Source organism: Lemur catta, chromosome 14 (assembly GCF_020740605.2).
Source record: "Lemur catta isolate mLemCat1 chromosome 14, mLemCat1.pri, whole genome shotgun sequence".
Classification (NCBI taxonomy): domain Eukaryota; kingdom Metazoa; phylum Chordata; class Mammalia; order Primates; family Lemuridae; genus Lemur; species Lemur catta.
The window spans coordinates 28247112-28268455 of record NC_059141.1 but is presented as its reverse complement, the minus strand read 5'-3'; the positions used below and the strand labels follow the sequence as shown (position 1 = coordinate 28268455).

Sequence of the window (21344 nt, the reverse complement as noted above, 5' to 3'; positions counted from 1 at the left end):
CCTCAGCGCAGAGATAACTTAAGCCCAACAGGTTATGACTGTCAGGTGTCCTGAGGTCAGGAGACCTGGGGTCTTGCCCTAGCACTGCCACTCACTAGCTGGGTAACCTTTGCAAGTCACCTAACCTCTCTGGGTCCTCTGTTTCTTCATCTATCAAATAAGGGAAATGGACTGAATTACGTGTAAGGTCTCTTTCAATTCAAACATTCTAAGGTCCATTGATTTATTAGTTGTCACATTGCATAGCAGAACCACATGGCTAAAAGCTGGCCTGCTCTCTGGGCTATTTCCTCACGACAGCCTTGGCTGTGAAACAATAGTTGACCTTAATCTCCTCACTTTGGATTATAGAGAAAAATCTTCCTTTGTGTCTTGGTTTTAGAATTCCTCCAATGACTTATTGATTCTGGATTTATGAAATCAATTATAAAGCCCTATGCTGCTGCCCACCCACCTCAAGCAGGTTCTAGAGATGAAGGAGTATATTTTCAGATCGGCCACATGCAGGTGGAGGATCTCCAGTGACAGAGACAAGCCCCAGGCTATGTCTACTTCAGGCTAAAAGAGCTCAGAGAGACCCAGTGCCAATATTGTAGGGTTCTTGTTATTAAGTGTTCCTTTGGAAAAAAAAAAATCACATGGTCCAAAGAACTTGGGAAACACTAAATATTAGTTGCTTCTTAGAAATTTATCATGCATATTAGCATATTAAAGTTGCCAAGAAATCCTGTCAATAGAAAAACTTTTATTTATTGCTGCAATTCCTGAACTTATATGGCTCCTAGATACTTTCTGCACAAAATACTTAACATCTGGTAGAACATGTCCCCCGAACATGGTTTGGGAAACAGTATCAGAAAACATTGCTGACCTGTTTCTATCTGGGGCCTTTGAAGCAGAAAGGGTTAACAGCTGCTGGAATATTTCTTGAACACCTACTATGTGCAGGACACGTGGGAATAATTCAAAACTGGCAGATCAAGTGTCTGCTCATCAAGATTTCAAAATCTGACACTGCAGGGGCACATAGGAACAAGCAGGCCCGGCAACAAACAAGACAATGAAGTATCGAGTGCAGCGTGGGAGTGCTGCAGCCAGGCCGCGGCACACTTGTCTGACTCCCTGCACTGAATTCCGTGCTCTCAGCTGTCGGTCTCCAGTTCCTCTGCATTGCTCCACCACGGAAGTTACACAATCTCATCGCACGACAGTCACTGTTTATTTTTATAGATTAGGTAGTTGGTGAGACACATGCAGTAATTTTATCCTGTGCTGAACGTCCTAGAATTTTTGCCTTTCACATAACAGCGCTGTTGGTTTTTACTCAGAATTGGGATCTGCTCTTTCCCTGGCAAAGATGACCTTTTCACTAAGCAAGAAAGATGTCAGAATGACCAATATCTTAAGATATGGTTTAATCCCATTCCGAATGTTGTCACCGCAGTCCAATGTACCTGATGTTCCCTGGACAAAGGCCCTGGGTTCTCAGGGTGGCTGCCCTTTCAGAACCATTTGTGACCTCTACTTTTCCAAGACTTGCCCAGCTACCAAACCACATCCATGTGTCCCCACTTCCTCAGAGAGCCCCAACTCAGACCCCTTGTTCATCTCCTGCTTCCCACCCCTCACTGCCAACTGTCTTTAGATATTCTAATCATATGTTCTTTCTGAACATTCTTCTTGTCCTCTTTCTCTCTTCTCTCTGCCTCTCCTTTCTGGCCTCTTTAAAAGAAAAAAAGGGGCCAAGTGTGGTGACTCACGCCTCTAATCCCACCACTTAGGGAGGCCAAGGTGAGAGGATTGCTTGAGCTCAAAAGTGCAAGAGCAGCCTGGGAAACATAGCAAGACCCATCTCTACAAAAAATTTAAAAATTAGCTGGGCATGGTGGCATGCCTGTAGTCCCAGCTCCTCAGGAGGCTGAGACAGGAGAAACGCTTGAGCCCAAGAGTTGGAGACTGCACTGAATTATGATCACAGCACTACACTCCAGCCTAGGGGACAGAGTGAGACCCTGTCTCTAAAAAACAAACAAACAAACAAAGAAACAAAGACCATTCTTTTGGAGGATCTAATCCTTGGAAAGTCATTCTCTGCTAAACAGAGAAGGGAAGCTGGCACTGTAATAGAAAGACTAACATTGTTTCTACAAGTGTTACATCTTGAAGAAAGAGCTGCTTATTATTATTTTTAATTAGCAATATGAGTTGACATTTACTGAGCACATTATTGGTGCTACAAGCACCAGAGCCCTTTATATATATTATCCCTTTTATTAATCACCACACTTCTATGATACAGGGTGTTTTATGGGAGAAGAAATTGAGTCTCAGAGTAGGTAAGAAACTTGATCGAGGTCACAGAAATAGTGAAAGACAGAGTCAAGAAGTGAACCTTGGCTCCAAATCCAATTTCTTTGGCTCCAAATCCTTTTTTGTTCACTGTTACATATACTCTCCTCCCTCCCGAGCGCACACCCTTCTCTACACTGGAACAGAGAAGTTGAGATAGAATTCAAGTTTTCATCAGATTTATTCCCTAACAAGTTTCATTCCCAGAAGCTCACCCCTACACATATGTACTGCACAGACAGATTTAATTAGCTTCTTCTTAATGATCTATTATATCTTCCAGTGTCCAGTGGAGCCAGGATGTAACTGATCTTGGTGGGATGCCAATATCCTTTGTTTCTTCACCCAGATTTGTCTTCAGGGGAACATGCACACAGGCAAACCATTTTATTCCCTTCTATTTTCTCCTTCCTGCTTGATCATTAGTGCTGATTTGGTTGTTAGTCTCCTACTTGCTCCCCATCTGCATTGCAATGGGTAAAACTTGTATTTCACTACAAATAAAAAACCGATTTTCCCCGCACACTTTTGCTTGCTTGTGGCAGGTGCCCACCTGCCCTGGGACCCAGAGTGATTCACAGCACATCTCCAAACCTCCTGGTCCTGCCTGGTGGCCCTGGAAGACAATTTCACTCATGCCCTTTTCCCAGGCAGTGTGGCCCATGGCCAGTGGCCTCCCCATCGGGGGAACTTGAGTAAGCCATGTCCTGTCCATCACTCAGGGAAAATCAGGATGTGCCCCGCCCATTCCAGAACAGATGAGAAGTCTACCACTACCGTCCTTCTCTGCTTCCCAATTATCTCGGGGAAAATTATCTCCCATGAGTGAGCTGCACGGATGGACTCTCAGAGGTCTACTCCCATACATTCTTTCCCCTTCCAGATGCTTTAATTCAGGAGGACCCTGTCCTGTTCTGCATGTCATAGAAACCTTAACATTTTAGATGGGTGACAGGATAGGAATGTTGGTAAAAAAAAAAAAAACAGCAAGTGCCAATGCTGCATTCTCTGTGACTTCTTGGAGTGCTAACATTCCATTTCTAAAGTGATGAGACTCGGCCACATTGCTCAGATTTTGGAGCTGGGCTCCGCATGGTCTTTGCTGAGGCATTTCTTTCCCCAGTAGATCAGGGTGGTTGTCCAGAGCACAAAGCTGCAATTAGTGTACCTTTGCGTCTAATCCTAAGAGAGAAAATGAAAAGTGATAGAGCATGGTAGGCTAAACTCACAGGCTTTTGATTTGGCTCATTCCTAGTTTCCAGGTGTATCACCTTGGGCCAGCCAGTCTGGCCACTCTGAATCTCAGCTTCCCCATCTGTAAAATGGGAACAGTATTAGTACCAGTTGCACAGGGCTGAGAGGACTAAATGGGATAAACACGGTGCCTCTCATAAGTGCATGCCCAACACAGTGGAGCTGTCGTATTATGCAAAGAGGAAAAGAAATTGATTCATAAATAGCCCTGCAATAGGACCAGGATAGTTTGGAGCTAATAGCTCCCTTATATCAAGACTTTATGTAAACTGTTAGTGATGGATTTTAATGGGATGAAATAACCAAGGCCCTATTCTAGGGCTATCAATAAATACTTTTACAAAAGGGGAGAATATATATGAGATGAGGCTTCCTTTTGAATAGCATTTAATAGTTGGCTCACAATGAAGATCTATTCAATTCCATTGAGTGTGGCAAGAGAAAAGAGCATAATACGTTCTGCATAACTTTTGGCAACTCTCCAAAGTCCATTTAACTAGAAATTGTATTTGCATATCCCAATCAAAATATTTTCTCTAGTTGATTTTAAAACAGTAACTTTAGTGAATTTAGAACCCAATTTCTGAGTACAGCATTTAAGGAATTTATAGTTGAAGAATTTGAGAATAAAGAATGATCTTTTGCAAACTGTGGGCAAGACACTCTGAAAACAGTAGAAAGATGGCCAGAATAACATGTTTTCTACCCTCAAGGAGTTGACAATTTGGAGAAGGTGGACATAGACACAACTGATTTAATTTCAAAGCAGAGTATGCTTCTGACTTTTCTTGCTCTAACTGCTCCCACCCCCATGCCTAGCATAGTTCCCTGCAAATTCACAGGCATGCAGTAACTGTTTGTGGAAAGAATAAGTACTACCATAGAGATATAAATAAAATTCTTTGGGAGGGTGACTGGGACCAAGAAGTGGTAGAAAGACCAGACTCCTAAAGATGGCAGCATATAATATAGGTGGGTAAAGTTGGCCTTGTACGTCTCCGATCACAGTATTAATCATACTGCTATTGAATTACTTGCTTATGTTATTTTCTCCCATGAGGCTCCACACTACTCAAGGGCAAGTACTGTGGCTATCTTGCTTACTGCTGCCCAGCATGGTGCATAGTACATAGTAGATAATGCGTGTTTGTTAGAAGAGGGAGGGGCATCTCAAGCCAAGATGTATTTGTCAGGCAGGCTCTTGTGATACTGTAGCAAAGACAACTGTCCGCAGCTCCAGGCTCATGTCTTTACAGTTCATGATTGCAACAAAAAGATTGTCTCTTTTCCTGATAGCAAAAGACTCAAGGAGGGCTCTAGTTGGCCTGGCTTGGGTCATATACTGATCGATCTTTGAACCAATCACTGAGGCCAGGACTGAAGGAAGGAGTGTGGTCAGCCCCATGTAATCTGCATAGATTAAGATGGGGAGATGTCGGACAGCCAAAGTAAAACAAACAAAATTCCCTATATATTCACAAAGAATCAGACTGAGAAATGGCCTAGAGATAGGAATAGGCACAGAACAGAAAATGATGTATGTAGTAGGACTGGAATGTCAGATGGATAAGTGGTGGGCAACTGATTAAGAATTATTACTGGAGGTATAAATTTAGATCAGATGGTGTCAGCCTTGAAGGCTAAAAAAAGAGATTTACAGATTGTTCTGAAGAAAAGTGTGATGCAATTTGACGGAAAGGGAAGGGAGTATAACCCAAGATGTGTTTAGGGCTTCTGGAGAAGCCATTTTTGGGTCCCTCCCTTTTCCTATCTCTGTCTCTCCTAAGCAGAGTCATCAGTGAAACTGTGCCAAGTAGAACAAGAAGTTCAAGAGACTCTTCTGCACCCACTTCATGTCAAGGAGGATGCCTGGGCGTGGGAAACATGCTGGCTATTGTATCTTCAGGACTGAGATCCTGGCATGAATAAGTCATAGCCTCTGCCTTTAAGGAGCTTACAGCTGGGGAGAATTGGTCTGGGACAAGGTACTATAAAACTGTACATATAGGCCGGGCATGGTGGCTCATGCCTATAATCCCAGTACTTTGGGAGGCCGAGGTGGGAAGATCATTTGAGGCCAGGAGTTCAAGACCAGCCTAAGCAACATAGTAAGACCCCCATCTCTAAAAAAAATAGAAAAATTAGCTGGATATGGTGGCATGCTTGTAGTCCCAGATATTTGGGAGGCTGAGGCAGGGGGATCACTTGAACCCAGGAATGTGAGGCTGCAGTGAGTTATGATGACATCACTGCACTCTAGCCCAGGCAACAGAGCAAGACCCTGTGTCAAAAAAAAAAAATACATACATATATATATATATAAATATGTAAAATACGCAGCCGGTGCAGTAGCATGCCCCTGTAGTCCCAGCTGCTGAGGAAGGCTGAGGTAGGAGGACTGCTTGAGCCCAGGAATTTGAGGCCAGCCTGGGCAACATAATAAGACCCCCATCTCTAAAAATAAAAATAAAGACAATTAAAACTATTTGTATATGACTTGGCAATTATAATAGAAAAAATGATATTTTATTCCTAGCAAGGCATCAGGGAAGGCTTCAGAGAAGATGTAACATGTGAGTTATCCTTCTATTAGGAAATGATTGTGCTCAGGACACAAACCCTTTTAAGGGCAATCACAGATTCTTCCTGGTCCAGACTTGTCCTATTTAGGAAGTGAGACTTAGAAATTCCACTCTTCTGGATTTCTGTGTTCTGTTACCTGAAATTCAGCCTCTCTACAACTCAGGTAACAAACAATATACTAGTAATGATGTACTAGCAGCAGCAGTAGCAGTGAACATTTTTTTTATCTCTCTATTTATTTTTATTTTTTTCCTCTCTCTTTTTTTTATTTCAACATATTATGCGGGTAAAAAGTTTAGGTTACGTATATTGCCCTTGCCTCCCCTGCCCCGCCCCTGAATCAGAGCTTCAAGCATGTCCATCAGTGAGCATTGCACTCATTATGTATGTATACACCCATCCCCTCCCCGCCTCCCATCTGCCCGACACCCGATTAATGTTATTCCTAAATGTGCTCTTAGAAACCAATTTGATGGTGAGTACATGTGGTGCTTATTTTGCCATTCTTGGGATACTTCACTTAGTAGAATGGGTTCCAGCTCTATCCAGGAAAATACAAGAGGACAGCAGTGAACATTTATTGAGCCCTTAACTGCACACTGAGCATTGTGTTGAGATCTTTAGATGTAATTTCCAATTTTATTCCCATTTTACTGAAAGAAAATTGAAGCTCAGATCAGTTAGATGGCTTGCCTCGGGGACATGCACAAGGAAACCGGAAAACTGAGAGTGTCCACTCAACTGCAATGCCCATGTTCTCCACTACTACGCTCTGCTGCCTCACTCCCCTGTCCTTCCTCGTTCCAAATGGGTTGCAGTCCCATCTCCAGTACAGTTAGCTCCATGTGGCCAGACGAGGTGATTTACAGTATCATGCTGGTACTGCAGAAATGGTGCTTGAGCTCTGACTCGAGGCCCTGGGGTGTAGAAAAAGGACACTAAACCCCTGGGTGAGTTCTCAAACTTCAGTGCATGTAAGAATCACCAGCAAGGTTATCTAAAAATGCAGATTCCTGGGCTCCACCGTTAGAGAGTCCGATTTTTAGGTCTGAGTAAGGCCTTGGAATCTGCGTTTGAACAAATATACCCAATCACCACCACCACCAGTGATTCTGATGTCAGTGCTCCACATTCGAGGAGCACTGCCTAGGCAGAGTTGTGTGTGTGTGTGTGTGTGTGTGTGTGTGTGTGTGTGTACATGTGTACATGCCCACATGCTCTAGTTCCAGGGTGGTTTTAGTAAAGCTCCATGGAGGGCAGCTATGGATGTGCACTACACGTAAACTGCTTAAAAACAGCTGTATCCAGACTTTCATTGTCTTTAATAGATTTCATCATTTGAGCCCAAGCTTTAGAGTGACCAGATACCCGTTACAAAGGATCGTCTTTCTATGAAAACTTCTGCTCAGCATATTAAAAAAAAAAAAAAAAATTGGCAGAAAGTCATTTGTCTACTTTTTCTGGACCTGGGAACAGCACTAGGCCTTTTCCCAAATATAATCCCTGAGCATTTGGAGGCTGAGAATCCTCCCTTCCCCGTGGCCTCCTGGGACCCCGCATGGCCTGCCTGCCGGCCAGAGGCACTGAGCATCCCCGTGCTGCCATGTGGGAAAGATGGTCTCTGTCCTTGAGGTCTTAGGGTCTGCAGGGGGAGACGGAACAGACCCATGTGAAAGGTCAGGCACACACATATCACAAAAATAAACCAGACGCAAAGCCACGCAGCAGGGAGAAGCCAAGTGCAGACGTAACTTTGGACTCCAGGTCCATTGAGCCAAAGAGAAACAGGAAGAAATTGAACTTAAGGTGCTCAGTGAACCACCAGAAAAGCCTTCCTAGAGGAGGTAAGAGTCGTTCAGCTATTCACTCACTCATTCGCCGACTCTCTTTTAGACTTAGAGGGCAGATCCTGACAGGTCGTTGACACTGTTACCTACCTGGGAGCCCAGCAGCCCCAGCGGTTGCCTTCAGGAGGAACACAGCGCCAAATGTGCACTGGGGTTGGAATGACATGGGGGCACTAAAGAACACACAGCAGTGACATAGTCCAGGTGGGAAGTCAGGGAAGTTCTCCTAAAGAAAGTGCTGTTTTCATCAGATTCCTGAAGGCAGCCTCACCCCTTCCTTTAGGGGGCTGGTGCACGAGTACAAAGGAGGCCCCAGCCTGTTGGCTACCTGCCTTCCCCTCCCTTCCTGGCTTGTGTGCCAGCGGGTGGACGCCTCAGGCCCCAAGGTCAAACTCTGCCCAAACGCCACCACCACTGCTTCCCTGCCCTGGCCAGGCTGTAGGCCTCGGGGTCGTGATCTACCCTCAGGAAGACGGATCCAGATAAATGGCCCTTGCAGGGCAGAAGTGGGCCTGGGCCGTTGGGCCAGGGATTTGGGAGGCCTGAGTATACACGGGTGAATGATCTAGAAGTGGGCACACAGCCAGGGGTGCATGTGTTCCCTCTATCCTGCAGGCAGATGAGGGCCAGTGTGGGGCCTTCTAAAGCATGGGGCACAGGCCAGGATCCTGACTGCCTAAAGAAAAGTAAGAGTTAGATGAATAAAAAACTCGCGGGCCAGGTATGGTGGCTCACGCTGGTAGTCCCAGCACTTTGGGAGACTGAGGCAAGAGGATTGCTTAAGCTCAGGAGTTCAAGATCAGCCTGGGCAGCAAAGTAAGAGCCCGTTTCCTAAAAAAACGAAAAGGAAAAAGCTGGCGTATTTACGGGGAAGACTTCCCATAGAAGGAATAACCAATACAAGATCCCCAAGATGGAGAGGGCACAGCAAGACATAGTAGACCAGGGAACGGCCATTCTTAGAGGTACAAGAACATTCCTTCCAAACTGAGCTAGTGTGACGCCAATAAGGTATTTGATGTGAGAAGAGAGAGCAAGCTGTTCTGTTTGGCTAGGCCTAAAAGTACTGAGAAAAGCAAAAGAAAGAAAAAAAAAAATATTTGGAGAGGGGAGATTGTGGAGGAGTTGTGGACGTGGACCAGGGGTCAAGGTCGTCCGGGTGAGCCCAGAGCCTTCCCGGAGAGGCTTTTATTTGGCTGGGAGCCAGACTCCCTCCTGCTTTCTACTGTCTACTGAAATAAGGCAGAATAATCTGCCACTATTAGCACCTTTCTGCTCTAGAAGCACTCCCCGTGCCTGAGCCATAGCACTTCATACAATTTTCGTGGTTTTCTGTGTGATTTCAGTGTCCCAAAATTCCTTCTGGATTGGCAACACATTCCATTTTCCACTTAGTAAATACGACCACCTTTTATGCTTTGGTCAACAATTTTGACATTCATCACTGAATTTTCATTCCCTCTTTGTGTCATTTATTGTTTTATAATTAGCAATGACACTCTCACCATTTAATGCCTATAAAATTATGAATACATTAGTGCCTAATAAGAATTGTCCCTGAAGTTCGTAAGCAGATGTTGGGGGGCGGGTGTGTGTTTATGGTAACAGTGCTTACATAATCTCAGCAGCCAGGGGCCCTGGGGACTTACACTGGGCGATGGAACAGTTGGATTAAATTAGGTTTCCATGTGAAATATGGTATCGCTATTTTTTTCCTAGCATTGTGGGAAAGTGTATGGAAAATGATTTGACTGATAGGAAATAAATCTGGATGCACGAACCAAGCGGTGGTCTCTGCCTGCTCTGAGCAGCAGGCCTGTCCAGGGGCAGGTGAGTTAACCCTTTCCAGTCACTGGACTAGGAAGTCACTGCCTGGTCCTGAAAGAACAGTGACTTTCCAGAGACTCCGATTTGCCGTCGTCAACAGGAAAGGAGCCAAAGTCCTGGAAAGAATGTAGCCAGAGGCCTGGACAACTAATGAGTTGGGTGACTTTGAGAAAGTGTTTTAATTTTTCAGGATCTCATTGTTATTTGTGAGAAAAAGGACTTGCATTTCCAACTCAAACAGTCAACAGGGTTATGATTCTAAGTGTTTGCTGATGACTTCCGACGGTAGGACAGGGCTCATCGAAAGCCAGTCAGACTAAAGGAAGAATTGGACGGAAGTACCAGCAACATTCCGTCTCTATTGGCAAAACAATTTCTAGTGAGCCAGGGTTTCAGAAATGTCACCAGGGACAGGACAAAACAGACAGTAAGGCATTTTCCATAGCCACAGGAGAAGGTCTGTCTGGGAATCCCAGAGTGTTCCTGAGATGACTTGGGCCAGGGCTTGTCCCACAGTCTGATTCCAGATCTGTTCTCCTGATGTCACCTGAGGGCCCAGCAAAGTCCAGAGCAGGTGGAAAGCAGAGGCGCATGCTGGAAGCCTGCTGGGCTCAGGGGTGGCGGGTGGCCCATCACATTTTAGGTCAGCCTGGTGCGGAAGGGAAGAGGCAGGTTATTCCAGTGCTCCTGGCTGGGACAAGAGTATAAATCCTGTTTTATCACTAAAACTCCCTGTTGCTACTCTTTCCCTATTTGTTTCTGTGTAGGGATAGGAATGAGGTATGAACAACCTTTCATTGAAAAACAATCCTTTTCATTCTGTATTTTTCATTTCTTTAATCATGTTTTGGTTCTCTTCTCAGTATCTACTCCTTTTATTCCAGCTCTGTCTTCAAATGTGCAGCCCCAAATTGAGTACTTGGGAGAACCCACCCAGAGCCAAGTTTAAAGAAACTGTCGCCTTTCTTTCTTTTTCTTTTTTCTTTTTTTTTTTGAGACAGAGTCTCACTCTGTTGCCCAGGCTAGAGTGAGTGCCGTGGCGTCAGCCTAGCTCACAGCAACCTCAAACTCCTGGGCTTCAGCGATCCTACTGCCTCAGCCTCCTGGGTAGCTGGAACCACAGGCATGTGCCACCATGCCCGGCTAATTTTTGCTATATATATGTTTTAGTTGGCCAGATAATTTCTTTCTATTTTTTTAGTAGAGATGGGGTCTCGCTCTTGCTCAGGCTGGTCTCAACTCCTGACCTTGAGCGATCCACCCGCCTCGGCCTCCCAGAGTGCTAGGATTACAGGCGTGAGCCACCGCGCCCAGCCTGTCACCTTTCATTAGATGAGAGAGCACTGGACTGAGAGTCCTAGTTTTGACACCAACAAGAACTGTGACCTCAGAAAGCCACTTCTCTTATGAGCCATAGATTCTTGATCTGGAAAAATGGAGTTGGACTGCCCTCTGTGGTTGCTGCCAGCACTAAATGCCATTGATTCTTACCATTTTGTTGACTCCTGGGTAGTATGAGGCTGACCTTGAACTCATTGCCTGCCCTTGTTGTGGGTCACCATGAATTCTCTGTTCGGGCCTCATACTCACTCAGGGCAGGGAAAGGAGTTGCTGCCCAGGTCTCAGCACTGTTGCTGAACCAAGTGTAGCTAATAGGGCCACGTGGAGTTAAGACCAAGACCTTGGTCTGTGAACAACTGAGCTCATTGATCCAGATATCAGCCAGGATGGAGAAAGTAACTTAGATGAACACCAGTGTCCAAGCCCCAACATAAAGGCAGCAGCAAAATTGTCTTAGGGATGAAGTATCTTAGGGATTTAGAGGCTGCATATCATAAGGAGGGGATGCAAATGTGGACTATTATACTCCAGTCTGTGTAGTAGAAAAAAATAAACCACGTTAGAATAACTTTATGCTCAGAGCTGCAGAACATTAGAGTTCATGTATACTCATTAGGCATTTAGCGAGTGGTTAATAGTGAAACCTCTGGAGCTGACACCCTACATTCAAATCCAGGCTTTGCCACCTATTGGTTGAGGACTTTAGGCAAGTCTCTGAGGATGACAACAGTCCCTGACTCTTAGGACCACTGTGAGAGATAAATGAGGTAAGATAGATAAAGTGCTTAGAATGATTCCGGGTGCATAATTAGTGCTCTGTAAGTATTTGTTCTTCTCATTATACTGTCATTTGAGGAGCACAGTAGATAATATATTTGTAAAAGCTTACTCAACATTATTTTATTTTTTCACTTGATATTGTATATTTTACTACTTGATAAATTAATTTATGGACTAAGTGCACTGATTTCATCTAATTTTGATGTCCATTGGTAAAATATATTTCAATCAAAATTATCCTGAGGCTTTATTTTCTTATAGTCTTACGGACTTGTTTAGATCAAAAGGGATTTTGTGAATTGCTCTTTTCAGCCTCCTTATTTTAAACATGAAGAGATACAAAGAGATTAAGTGACTTTCCCATTTTCAAAGCAATGATGGAGCTAGGGTTTCACTTCAGGTCTTTCAGCTCGGTCCTTCATTTCCTAATACCAAATTGATTTAAAAAAAAAAAAAAAGTTTTCTGGTGGAAAAAATCGTTATCAAGCTTCCAGGACACAGTCTCACTGAATGCCTCTCTCTGTGTTTTCCAGGTGAGCTCCTGGGTGACGTGGCTCATCCTCACGGCCGGCTCCATGGAGGAGAAGCGCGAAGTCTTCTCGTACTTGGTGCATGTGGCCAAATGCTGCTGGAACATGGGCAACTACAACGCTGTCATGGAGTTCTTGGCCGGCCTCAGGTATGGTCAGTGGGGAATACGGTTATGTTGGCACAGCGTCCTCTTACCAGCTGGATGGCACTGAATGAATTTGCCCAGGCAGCCACTTTTGCCCAGGCCAGGCAATTGGTATTAATTACCGTGGGAAATACATTACCCTCTTCCAGTGCCACAAGCCCCATCCCTCGAAGACACTGCAGAATTCAGCCCTGTGGGCCACTCATGATCCTACTTTGCTGTGTCTGCTCTGGCCACGCTGAGTAAAGTTACCTGGTTGCATAACCCCATCAGCCCCATAACCGGCCCCTCTATTCCCTTTCCTGCCCCATAAACCCCACTGTTGTCTGTCCCCTCCCAGCTCTGCCTTATGGAATTGCTCCAGCACCATCAGCTCTTGACCACCGACTGCCCTGAGAACTAACAGTGGCTAACACTGACCACTGGCATCCAATAATATTAGCTTATCATTATCCAACACTTGTTATATTTCAAGCATTGGGCTAAGCATGTTCCCTGCGTTATATCCTTTAATTCTCACAACAGTTTTTTTGAGGTAGATACTGTTATTATTCTGACATTATACAAAAGAGGAAGCTGAAGTTAAGGGGAGTTAAGTCATTCCCCCAAGGTCACCTGGCTTGGCTGGGAATGCAGGCAGCCTTGATTTCAGAGCCCATGATCTTGACCACTATGGTATCCTGCTCTTATGCCTTCTCCATCAAGCGAATAACAAAATCATCACCTGTCAGTCAAGTGTCCCACCTTATCCTTTCAGCCTCAGTGCCCAGACGCAAAGTAGCTTCTCTCACTCCTGCGGGAGGCAGTGTGGTGTGTGAGTTGTCAGGTCAGAAAGCAGGGAATCAAATCCTGGCTCCCCCACGGAATAGCTGTGTGATCTGGGCAAGTTATTTGACCTCACTTAGCCTCAGTTTCTTTGTCTATAAAATGGGGATAATACTAAAAAGCACTTACCTCCTTAGGTAGGATTCAGTGAAATAATATATAATGTTCAGTGTATGTGCCTGGCATGTAGTAAGGCTTCATAAAGAGAAGCTATTGTTGTTGTGACTGTTTCCTGAGATTCACCATCCCAGTGAGGGTGTGCACTGTAAATGAATTTTACTTTATAGCATTATCAAGATTTTTCTTTGATTCTCCAGGTCCCTACATACAGATTCTGGGTTGGGAAAGGAGATGAAAATTCCCATAGTTAGAATTTTTTGTGTGTTTTGAATCTTCCTGAGAATAAACTCAAATGATCATATCATTGACATTTGCAATAATCATGCAAATGCACCAGGCATGGCTCAGCAGAAGCAAAATATAGAAAAAATACTTGGAGAACAGGAGGCCAAATCCAGATGATTTTGGTTCTTTTATTGATAAATTTTCTGCAAAGAACCTGTGTTATATTTCTTTTAAGAAAAGAATGATCATATTATAAGTAATTCTATCTTAATAATGCTTTTCATTCTGTGTTTGCATGGCAAGTTGGTGCTAGCTGTTGGCTGAGTACCTCACTTCCTGTCCCCATGGACGTGACTGTCCTCACATCATGGTGGCTGGCTCCTTCCAAAGTGAACAATCCAAAAGAACTAGGCAGAAGGTGCAATGCCTCTTATGCCCAAGCCTCAGAAATCACACACTGTCACTTCTGCCAAATGGCATTAGATCACTGGAAACTGTCTTGGAGGCTGGCCACCACATACCATTTACTAGATCGTCTTGATACACGGATGGGCTCAGAATGACCATGGAGGCTTAGGGTGAATGTGACTTTCTGATCCACCTTAGTTTGAATTAAAAATCCAAGAAGGCCATAGAGCCAGGTGATTCTCTTCGATGAGGAATAACCTCAAACCAGGCTAGACCTCAACACTGATCCCTGTGCATTTTGCCTCACATTCCAGACCCGCTGCCACCTAGTTTGATGCTGCTATATTTGGCTTAAAACTAAACTGATCTTTATAGATAGATGGGCAAAAGTGCCAGGTATGATAGTTCTTTTGTCAGAACAATGTATACAGGAGTTAAGTTGTCAGATGTTCTTATGATGGAATGATTGTAGAGGCAGACTTATGTTTTATCTTTTTTAAGCAATGGGATGGGAAGAGGGAGCAAGCATCCTTACTGTTAAATGACTTTAGTTTTCCATAGACATTGTACATTTTGCCTCCTCTAACTAAATTCCTAGGTCTTTAAAGGAAACAATGAGAAGTACAAAGATTTGCATGATGTCTACTCAGTCATGGAATCAATTTAAAATAATCCAAATGAACACAATAGGAAAATAGTTCAAGGAAATAAGATGATGCATCTAGATAATGGAATGTTACTTAGCCATCAAAAATAATGTTTATGAAAAAATGTTATATCACTGGTAACATATAATAAGTAAAGCTGTCTGGGAACAAGCTATCTTTACTTATTATATCAAGCTTATAATAACCTCAGCAATATTTGTATACCCAGACAGATAGGAAAAGAATAAATACTGGAAGGAAATATACCTAATGTTGTCTGTGTATTGTGGTAGAATTGTGGGTGGGTGATTTTTCTATATTTTGGTATTTTCTAGATTTTCTATAACGTGTATCTAGTACCTTTATAATCGTAAAAACAAAAGTTTTTAAAATACCATCAATTTAACAAAAAATAATTGATCTTTGCTGAGGTTTGTCCTTTGCCCCTAAGTAAACCATGGCTACTCCATTACTCACACAAAGAGAGATGATTAAATAATAAGAACCATGTCTCATTCATTCATTCACTTCATTTATTTATACCTCTGCTTCATTCCCCACAAAAGGATTCTCACTGCCTTAGAAGAATCCAGTTGTAGGATAAGCTGGACTTAGTGGGGTGAAATCAGAAAATGATTTTATTTTTCTGATTTTACTGCCTTTCAAACCAATCTAACTGGCTTTCCCTCCCCTGATGCTGGATTATGCCTTGGGAGATCCTATAAATTTTCCAGTCACTTTTGTGGTTAACAAGCAGTCTCATTCTCCTATAATCATGAACATGAATAAATCTTAGAAACATAAGGCTGTGCAAAAAAAAGCAAGTCGTGTAAGAGTATCTACTGTGTGATCTATTTATATAAAATTTTAAAATACACAAATAATTCTATGACTTTCTTAGCAATGTAGGGGGTGTGTTGGAAAAGTACACAGAATTGTAAGGGAAAGAGTCCCTTCTGGTGAAATGTGCTCATGGAGGCATCCACTGGAGTCTCAACCATTTAATTGATGTTTGACTTTTTTTTTTAACTGAGAGGTTGGCACATGGATGTTTGTCACGTTGTACTTCTTGTCTGTATGTCTTTTTTTTGGAGGGGGGACAAAGTCTCACTCTGTCACTCTGACTAGAGTACAGTGGCATCATCACAGTTCACTGCAACCTCAAACTCCTGGGCTCAAGCAGTCCTCCTGCCTCAGCCTCCTGAGTAGCTGGGACTTCAGTAATGTCCCACCATGCCTGGCTAATTTTTCTGTTTTTTGTAGAGACAAGATCTTGCTCTTGCTCAGGCTGATCCCGAACTTCTGAGCTGAAGCAATCCTCCTGCCTTGGCCTTCCAGAGTGCTAGGATTATGAGCGTGAGCCACTGTGACCAGCCTGGATGTCTTTTGTATTACACCATGAGTTTTTAATCCAGTCTGATCTAAATCAAAATTTTAATCTCTCACTCAGTTTATAGCTCCTTCCCTTCCCCACATCTCATACCCCAACACTCTCAGAAACTTGCAGTAGGGTGGGAAGATAGAGTTTCTCTCTTTTCTCCCTCTTCCCTCTGACACAGAGTCTCTGCAGAAAAAGTAGATGGGGAGGAGAGGGGAAGAGAAGGGGGTCAGAGAGCACAGGGCTTACCTGACTGGGGTAGCTGTGATCTGGCCTTGGCGCACGCACAGAGATCCACGTGGGGTGCTCTTAGGGCTCCTTCCTCATTACTCCCTCTAATCTCCCCACCCCCCTCACCCACATACACACCATTTCCTGGCAAAATGCGGGTCACCTGCTAGCTTACCACTCAGGCCTCACTGCCCAGGGGCTGTCCCTGGAGGTCGTGCCCTCATAGGCTTTTTCTGCTAGGGTCCCCTCGTTTGGCAGGTGGGCCCTCCAAGATAGCTCGGGTCGGACCCCTTTCCCCAGTGTCCACTCCTGCCTCACAGGAAACACTGAGCACTTTGCCCTCCCAGCTCTGCAAGCTCAGGACACATCCGCTGGACTCCTCTCTCCCTTTGCCGTCGGGCAGCTCCAGCCAGCCTCATCTTTAGGCAAGAGTCACACACCAGCCCGTGGGATCCACAGACTGCCCAGGACGCAGGCCAACGTCTCCATGGAGCTCACTTAACACTCCCTGCACTTGGTGTGATTTTCCTCCTTCTCGCATGTAGCCCTCCCACAGCTCTCTCCAAAGAAATATTCCTGACCGTTCTGCTCAGATCCAGTTCCTCTGCATGGGCCCAAGGAGAGTGGGAGACTATTGTGGGCAGAGCCCACAGTTCTGGGGCACCCCCTGGTGAAAACCTGACACCTCTCTTTAGAAGGTAGGGTACAATGTCACCTATTATCCTCAGCAGCAGTTTCAGAATAGGAAACATCCCATTTAACATCCTGTTATGCAAATAATACTTTAAAATCAAGTCCCCCAAAAGGGGCTGGTGGCTTAATGTCGAAGCTTGATTCAGTAAAAAGCAATTCTACAAAAGAGGCCAAAACAACAGGCTTCATGTATATCACTGAGGGACTGACTTAATCCAAGGATAATATTCAAAAGATCAAGAGGAGTGGTTGGGCCAGGTTTCCACACACAGTCCTCCGTAAATACCTGTACAAGCATATCAGCCACTCTGTTTCTCTCCTGGCCACAGCTGCCAGAAAAGCTCCAACCTGCATTCAGTGCCCAGCTTCCCCAATTGACTCATCCCATAGGCCCGTTTTTATCTGTTATCTGTCCTAGTTAACTTTGCGTTTCAGTCTACAAAAGTAATATTCGTATTATGTTGGGAAGTAGGTGGAGCTAGGGACACTAAATAAACATTAACAAGTAAAGAAGACTTAGAAGGTAAAAAGTATGAATCTATATGGAATTTAGGCTATTTACTGTAAACTATATTACTTCTCCTTAAGTCTAAAAACATGTCATTTACTTGCAATAGGTCAAGAAAAGTTTTAAAAATGTGGCAGTTTATGGACCAGTCTGACATCGAGACCATGCGGAGCCTGAAGGACGCCATGGCTCAGCACGAGTCTTCCTGCGAGTACCGGAAGGTGGTCACTCGGGCGCTGCACATCCCCGGCTGCAAGGTGGTTCCGTTCTGCGGGGTGTTTCTGAAGGAGCTCTGTGAGGTCCTCGATGGAGCCTCCGGCCTCATGAAGCTGTGCCCACAGTACAATTCCCAGGAAGAGACTTTAGAGGTGAGGCCTTCCAGAACCATTGTGATCTGACGTCATGGTTGCCACCTGTCTCCTCAGGCCCTGTCTGTGCTCACTAAAGCAAGAAGAGATCACTTATGGAACCCACAGTTAATCATTGTTATGTTGTTTCTGGGTAGCAAAGAAGTCCTTGAACGTTCTGGAGAAAAGAATGCCAACTGGCATTGTTTAGGGCTTAATCGTGTTGAGTTAGGCTTAATGCATTAGGTTTAGTGTGTGAGTACAAGTGGAAAAGGAGGCTGTTTTCTGATTGTTTTTAAAATATCGACAAGTTTGTCGTACTGGGTGGAAATGTCTGGATGCAGAGGATAAAGAAAGTTGAGAGCGTTAACTTTTCCACATCGGTGGAAAAAAGAAGGGGAAGTCAACTCTGCCTTCTTTCCAGCCTTTGTGGGAAGACGCTGGGGAAGCTGGTGCCTTCCCTAAAGACAAGCTCCAGGCTCTGGTCACAGGTGCCTCGATCCCTCCAGGCCCATTGCTTCTCATTCCTGACTCCCAGAGCAGAGGGGATGGTGTGACCTTTGACTCAGGGCACTATGCACTGAGAGAAGGGGCACTGAGAAACTGGAAGGAAAAGACAAGGAATCCTCCCTCTAAGGTGTTTAAAAATGAAAGAAGGGACTAAAATGGAAAGAGCTTTATGGAGATTTTGAGGAATCCCTTACCTGGAAGTCCCAAACCCAAATCTAGGGTCATTCTTACTGTGGTGACAGAACCCACCACTAACCTCTCTCTCTCTCTCTCTCACTCACACACACACACTCTCACCCACTCATGGACACCCCCTCTCTGTGGGAGGGGGAAGACTCTCCTCAGACTTCAGCCTCCTCTGTGTCACCCAGGAACAAAGGCGTCACCTGGCATCAGGAAGACCTGAGAGCCCCTGACAGACACAGGCCACACCACCAGCATCTCTCTGGTTTCTGAGCTGGGATTAAAGGGCAAGAAATGGAGGAAGAAGCTTAAGGGAAGCCTCCCAGGCCACGCCCAGCTTAGCTCCCTCAAGCCTTAGGAAGAGGGAGCTTACAGCCCTTGGCCCAGCTCACACCTCTGATGCAAGAAGCTTCTGCTGTCCAGTACAGACAGTAAGAGCTTAAAAGCCACCAAGAAGCCAGACATCACCTTTTCTCAGCGTTTGCCTGAGGCCCCAGTCCTTTGAACTGGTCCCATCGAATAGTACACTTCGGTCATGGTTTTTCTCAGTTCTCACCACAAGGATAAAATAACCCTGCCCTTCCTCTGAAAAATGGCTACTCTTCTCCTCAGGGAGCCCTGAAATAATATTGCTTTTTGTGTTTTAAATTTGGAGTGGAGTGTTGATTCCTAGAGGGATTAAAGTTGTCTCAGTGGAAACAAGGGTGAGTTTTGATATTTCATGTGGTGAAATGAAAAAAAAAACAATGTTTTTCCTGGAGGTTCTTGTTTTCTTTCCAATAAAATAGGCACAAAAGCCATTATTTATTACTGTTATGATTTCATGGCCCTAGCCAAGTAGGTTATGCAGACGTATGAAGCTGCAATCGCACATTCTCGATATATTTGTCTATAGTTTGTCGCAGATTACAGTGGACAAGATAATTTCTTACAACGCGTGGGACAAAATGGCTTAAAGAATTCGGAGAAGGAGTCCACTGTCAACAGCATCTTCCAGATCATCAGGAGCTGCAGTCGGAGCCTGGAGACGGAGGAGGAGGACAGCCCCAGTGAAGGGAGCAGCTCCAGGAAAAATTCCTTGAAGGATAAAACCCGATGGCAGTAAGTCTTACATATTAGCTCATTTCTTCTTTTTTCCTATTGGTAAGTCTTTTTCCTACTGGTAAGTCTTTTTAGTTTCAGATGGGCACCTAATAAAAACCTGCCACTTTTATCTGTAAGCCATGCTTCTTTATCTTCTAACTTTACTAATTCTGAGTTAGAATTTACCTTTCTCATGTTGCTTCTTTGTTCGAAAATTACTGTTCATAATTTAACTTCTTACCAACTGTTATCCCTTTAAAAAAAAAAAAAACCTAGGGCTATCCTGCCATTTCTAAGAACTCAACAAACTTAATTTCAGGATTAGTGCTATGCTCTTTTGTTTATTTCGTAGTTTCTATAACAGTGGTTTTTATTAATATTAATTCCTGGGTGGGACATGAGGGTAGGTGTTAAAGTACTTTTAAATTAAATATTTAATAGGTCTGAGGTGATGCCTCAAAATCAATATTTTTATCAGCTGCCCCAGCCTCTGGATGATTCTAAGTCAGGGGGTTCAAGGATCTCACTTTTAGAATCACTGCTCTGTGAGGTGCTTTCAAGTTAGCCTGGCTCATAGGAGGCATCTGCAGTTCTGTCATTTTTCAGTTGTTCCAATCACTGTTTATCAGCAGGCATTGCAGTCTAGCCAGATGTGTGTCCACGCAACCAAATGAAAAGTAGAGAAATTGGTGGGCTTGGGGCAGCCATTGCATTTCTTCAAGGCCCTTTACTCATGCTCAAGCCTCACATTAAATGGCAGAGCCTGGCCCAGGTGGAGGAATCCTTTTGGGCCACCCTAAACTATTAATATTAGGTCTACTGGCTTTGGTGTCTTCGCCGGGAAAGGATTTATTTGCAGTCAGTACTCATGAGTCATGCACTGCAGTTTTCTTGCAGTCCTTATACATGTGTATGTGTATTTGTAAGACAATGCAGTTTGTTTTGCAAACCCTTTCCTGACTTGTGTGTGTGTCTGTGTGTGCATGTGCCTATATTGGGAAGGACAACAGTGTTTTTTAGAAAATAATTTCTTTGAAGTTGTAGTGTTAGATCCTTAGAATCAGTCGTGAACACAGAAATGAACATCTTGTATCTGAATTCCTAACGCTATTATGTTTTAAGGAAGTATAAATTCCAGATTTCTCCAAAGTCTTTAGGCTTCCCTCCAAACTTTACTTCCTAGCTCACTCTCTCATCGAGGACCCAGGGGCTCAAAGATTGGCTATTACGGCCCTTACCATAATGTCTTGGCCCTAAAATTCAAATTTGAATTTGTCTCACAAACATCTTCTACCAAATCTTTTTGTTGTTGTCATTTTATCTCAAATCAGAGATCATTTGAGAGTTTTCTCACTAGCACATTTTGACATTAGTGGCAATCTGTATCTACAAATAAGCACATAGGCACAGGCAATATCTCATAGCCATTTAGGTCCTTAATCTATACCTAGCTCTCTATATTGGTATCTATGTATACATCTACCTCTTGCCACAAAAGATTCTGTAGATGCTTATAAGAATAAAAATGA

The 21344-nt window shown here is 44.0% G+C and overlaps 1 protein-coding gene across 1 annotated transcript in view; it reads left to right on the top strand.

Annotated features, from left to right (window-relative positions):
• PLCE1 (phospholipase C epsilon 1) overlaps positions 1 to 21344 on the top strand; it is a 249379-nt gene that overhangs the window by 152710 nt on the left and 75325 nt on the right. The window contains exons 4-6 of the mRNA XM_045568895.1: positions 12515 to 12660; positions 17802 to 18060; positions 19628 to 19833. Coding sequence (XP_045424851.1) covers positions 12515 to 12660; positions 17802 to 18060; positions 19628 to 19833 — 611 coding nt within the window. The remainder of the gene's footprint in view (positions 1 to 12514; positions 12661 to 17801; positions 18061 to 19627; positions 19834 to 21344) is intronic.